The 5,000-nt window shown below is 50.0% G+C and overlaps 1 protein-coding gene across 5 annotated transcripts in view; it reads left to right on the top strand.

Annotated features, from left to right (window-relative positions):
* Positions 1-5,000, top strand: part of LOC121695288 (glutamate receptor ionotropic, kainate 5) — an 85,798-nt gene that overhangs the window by 68,477 nt on the left and 12,321 nt on the right. For all 5 annotated transcript variants that reach the window (XM_042075991.1, XM_042075990.1, XM_042075994.1 and 2 more), the window contains exon 15: positions 4,242-4,355. In XM_042075991.1, coding sequence (XP_041931925.1) covers positions 4,242-4,355 — 114 coding nt within the window. The remainder of the gene's footprint in view (positions 1-4,241; positions 4,356-5,000) is intronic.

The following is a 5,000-nucleotide window of genomic DNA, read 5'->3' as shown; positions in this document are numbered from 1 at the left end:
CTCCAGTCCAACACCCGAGCTCCAGCCATATTCTCCACAATCCCGGCTTTGCATGTCTGAGTATGTCTCTGGCATGGCAGGGGACCGCGATTGGCCGGCTGCCCCGAGCATGATGGGACGCAATTGGTCGGTTTCCCGAGCACAATGGGCGCGGCCTGGGGAGGATGGGCAGCCGGTATGGCGTCCCTGTGGAGTCGCGGAGGATGGAACTCTGGGAGGGTGCTTGCTGGCCTCCCCCCAGGACTGGCGCTCCCATGGGGATGGCATGATAATTAACAGCTAATAAACAGCTAAAATCACTTTTATGTGTTTGGAGGATGAACACATGGTGTGTGGGGGGGGGGGGGGGGGTGATGCTCTTTACTCGCCTTGAGCTACACTGCATAACAGGCAGACAAACACACTAGGTGTGTGGGTAGACTTGCTCTCATATGTTTGGCTCCCTTTCCCCCAAGACTGTTGTTTTCTGGCATATTGGTGTTTACCTTATCTTTATGGTAACATATTTTACAGTATTTTTATACCGTAATTTCCCAACTATTAGCCTCGGCTTATGCATTGATTTTGCAAAATTCCTTCAGCTATGAGCTTAATACACGGGGGCAGTTAGTATGGTATTAATATAGTTTTGTTTCTTTTCACTTGCATGAAACGCTGTCCTGCGGCTTATACACAATGTGGCTAATACACAGGAAATTACTGTACTGTACATAATTTACTTTATCTCTATGTGTAGGTTAATGCCTAATGCCTGTAGTTAAAGAAAGATAAACACACATATTGTTGCCACTAGATACAGAGGGTATTCAATGTAGTTTTTGTGATCTAAGTACAAAGCCCTATGTCAACACACAGATTTTATGGCACGTCACCAAATATACAGTATCAATAGCTAGGTTTCATCTGTGCCAACTGAGAAATAGTCCTGACTGCTGCATTAAGACCGAACTCATAGCACGGAAGTGTGAGGCACTGTGAGGCACCGTGTTGTTGAATAAGGAAATGAAAAGTCCTTAGCCTTCCACAGTCTCTCTCCAGCTGTGTTGGCGAGCCTCGAGCACACACATGCGCCGAGCTGTATGGTGCTCCCCGCTGCTCGTTGCACTGTTGATCCGGGGCACTGGGCCCTCCTCGCAGAGGTTTTTGCGTCCAGACAACTGGATGCACACCAGCGCCGAGCCGAGGAACAAAAGACCGGCAGGAGGGGCAAGCCAGGGCCGCCGCGGGGACAGTGGACGCGGATCTGTGACGGAGACACAGAGACAGTGCTTGTTTGTGACGGACACAGAGTTTTTGGATGTCTGGAAAGGCCGTTGGCCGGATTCTGGTGAAGGCGGAGGAGCACCGGATCGGCGCCAAGCTGGGGCCAGATCAGGGCCCTGTCTGGGCCTTTGGGAGAGTTGAAGTGGAAAAGGCCGTCATAAGGGTAAATGGCATCAGTGGCGAGGGGAAGAGTATTAATGCTGAAGGCCTGGCTGTGTGGTGATGGATCCAGAGCAGAGGGGGGTGAGTCGGGGGTAGTGCGTGATAGAAAGAGACCCAGCTCGGCTCAGGGATGTCTGGCTCTGTGTACCAGCGGGACCCCGATTCCTGGGGAGCTCATGGGCAGGGGGGCGGATAGGGTGGTGTGTGTGTGTGTGTGTGTGTGTGTGTGTGTGTGTGTGTGTGTGTGTGTGTGTGTGTGTGTGTGTGTGTGTGTGTGTGTGTGTGTGTGTGTGTGTGTGTGTGTGTGCGCGCGCGTGTGTGTGTGCGCGCGCGCGCGTGTTTGGAGAGGACACAGAGCTCCGCCGATGCTAAATATGCAGAGTCAGATCCCCCCCTGCGCCGTGGAGACAGGAGCACAGAAAGACAGAGGGAGAGAGAGAGAGAGAGAGAGTAAGAGAGAAAGAGAGAAAGAGAGAGAGAGAGAGAGCACAGAGCTCAGTACACGCTGCCCTTTTCAGTCCTGGCGGAGAGGGAGTTGGAGGGAGTGGAGGCTTTCTGTGGGTGTGGGTGTGTGTCTGTGTCTCTGCAAAAGTTGTTTGTGTGTGTGTGCGTGTGTGTGTGTGACTGTTTTGTGTTGTATATACATTATATATGTAGGTGGATGTTCTAGTGTGTTAGGTTAGAAAAGGTGTTTTTGTATGAATAATGGATATTTGTGTGTGAGTTTCTGGATGTATGGAAACATCCATCCTGATCAAATCCTGATGTGTTTGGTATTGTACTCTGTGACCGATTGCGTATGTCTATTATTCACTCAGTAGCTCCATACCAGTGTGTGTGTGTGTGTGTGTGTGTGTTTGTGTGTGTGTGTGTGTGTGTGTGTGAAAGGGACGCAACTCCTCCTCTGCCCCCTCTCTGAAGTATTTATTTGCTCTCCTTTTGAATCGCCGCTGTCCACACACACTTGAATATTTCATATCCTCTCTCTTGTATTTTCATGCTGCAGCAAAAAACTAATTGTCCGACAGGGACTAACTTGACTCAAGCTGAGGTGACCGGAGAGTCTGGCTGTTGCCATGGCGACTGGCCATCGTTGCGAGTGTGTGTGTGTGTGTGTGCATGCATATGTGATGTGTGTGTGTGTGTGTGAATGTGAATGTCTATGGGTGTGTGTATATGTGTTTGTGTGTGTGTGTGTGTGTGTGTGTGTGTGTGTGTGTGCGTGTGTGTGTGGGGGGGGGGGGGGGGGGGGGGAGTGGTGATGGAAAGAGGAGTGGGGGTGGAGGGGTGGTGGTGCTAGGGGTGACATGTTTGCTTTGCTCAGCGAGCGCTCTTAATTTGGAGCGACTCCTGGCTCCTCTGTGTTGATAATCAGTCGGCCTTCACTGTGGAGGAAAGGAGGGGGGTGGGGGGTGGGGGGGCACCGCTGTGCCGACGAGCCTGTGAAAAGGCCACTTGGCCGCAGCTGTAAATATTAGCAGTGCCGGTCAGCCACTGCACCGGGATCTCCATACAGACCCTGAGCCTCGAGGGTTTGGCACCACCTGCTGCTACCGTCACTGCCACCACTGCTGCATCCCCCGCCGCACCGGAACACCCATCTTCTGTCGTCACCGTAGCGACGCCATCGATTGGCATGCTGTTCCCTACTATTGGGGGGCCAAGAAGACCCCACCCTCACCCCCCCCCCCCCCACCACCCCCCCACCCCTGCAAACATTATCAAAATCATCACCACCTCTAATTGCTGTTGCCGCTGCTATTAAGTCTATTAGGTCTTCTGCTATGCTATTAGCGTTAATGCTAAAGAAAATGACGGTGGTAATGATGATGATAATGACCTTATTTTGCCTCTTGCGTGGGGAGGTCTCAGTAGTGCAGTGCAGGACAGCGCACACTAATCAAAAGTCTCTCTGCAGCTAATTGTGCTGGGGTATGTATCAGTAACTGCTGTGGGGCCTAGTGTGAGATTGTGTGTGTGTGTGTGTGTGTGTGTGTGTGTGTGTGTGTGTGTGTGTGTATTGGCACATGCATACAAACAAGCAAGCAGACCCCATACACAAACATACTCATTCTTGCAGGTCAAACATTACTTACAGCCCTTTGCCAACCATATGGAGATGCGCAAACACAGACAGACAGACACACATGGACGCACCCACGCACAACGTGTGTGCTCTCTCGCCCCACGCTCTCCAGACACTAGTGATGAAACTGTGGGAAAGTGTTTAATGAGGCCAGCCTCGTTAATCAATTAAGAGGTAATTAACGGGGCTGGCAGGGTGTCTGGGGTGTTCTTTAAGAATGTGGCGGCACTGATGACTCTCTCCTGCACTCAACAACCCCTGCCCCCCCCCCCCCCCCCGGCCTCCTCCAAGGACTCTCTGTCCTCTTTACCCCCTGCCTTCGCTCCATTGTCCTTCTTGTCCTTGAGGCACTATCCTGCTCTTATTATGTTTGCTACACACATCTCTGCGACTCTCTTCTCTCTACTGTATCCCCTGCTAATGTTATCTGTCTTGAATTGTATTTTATTATACCATCTCCATCTTGGCTACTCAATTTCTCCCTCTCTACTCTCGCTCTCATATTTCAGCCTGTCGGTCTTTTATTACCACCTGGATTCAATTTAATCACTTAATAGTTTTCATTAAGCTATGTAGAGCAGTGGTTTGACACAGATGTTTCATGTATTCTCATACCTTATTCTCTCTGTCCCTCTCTTTATTTCTTTCTTTCTTTCTTTCTCTCCACTTCTCTCTTTTTCTCCCCCCCCCCCTCTCTCTCCCTCTCTCTTTTTTTCTCTCACACGAACAGAAAGCAGACCTGGCAGTGGCGGGTTTCACCATCACCTCTGAGAGAGAGAAGGTCATCGATTTCTCCAAGCCTTTCATGTCTCTGGGCATCAGCATCCTCTACCGCGTTCACATTGTAAGAAAAACCACATCTGAGTATTTGCCTCCTTTTCTCTTCTCTCTCTCTCTCTCTCTCTCTCGCTCCTCTCCTCCTCTTCTGCAGTCAGAGGTGCTAACCCAAAAACGAGTACTTTTGACCAAGGGCAGGAACTCCGAAAGAAATCTCAGTCAAAGCAGAAACACCAGCAGCGAAGCAACACTAGCTTCAGTAGACCTTAAAGACCTCGGTTTTTTAACTCACCGAGCTTAACTCTGCCTTGACAAAGAGAATGAACAATGGCAGGGCTTTTGGCTGAAGCTGGAGAAGAATCCTTTCAAGAGTACAAAATGGAACCTTTAAGAGGTCCGATTAGAACCTTTTCATTATTAGAAATGTTTGGTTTGGTTCTCTTGTGAGAGGGAACTGTCCTTTGAGCTCCTGTTTTCCCTCATGGCATCTAAATCCAACCCCAGGTTTTCTGCAGCAAACTCTCTAACCCACCGCAAGACAAACAACCTCGAAACACCTTTGGAGAGCCCCCGAGGGCATAAACCACCAGGAATAAAGCAAGGAGGTGCTAAATAATTGCTCAGGATGAGTCATTTCACTATGAGCAAAGAGCATGACTTAGCTTGCATCATCTATGAATGAACTCATAGGTGGAAAGCCTTTCATCTCCCA

This window comes from Alosa sapidissima, chromosome 21 (genome assembly GCF_018492685.1).
Source record: "Alosa sapidissima isolate fAloSap1 chromosome 21, fAloSap1.pri, whole genome shotgun sequence".
NCBI lineage: Eukaryota > Metazoa > Chordata > Actinopteri > Clupeiformes > Clupeidae > Alosa > Alosa sapidissima.
The sequence above is the reverse complement of the archived record's forward strand: the minus strand, read 5'-3'. Positions and strand labels throughout refer to the sequence as shown.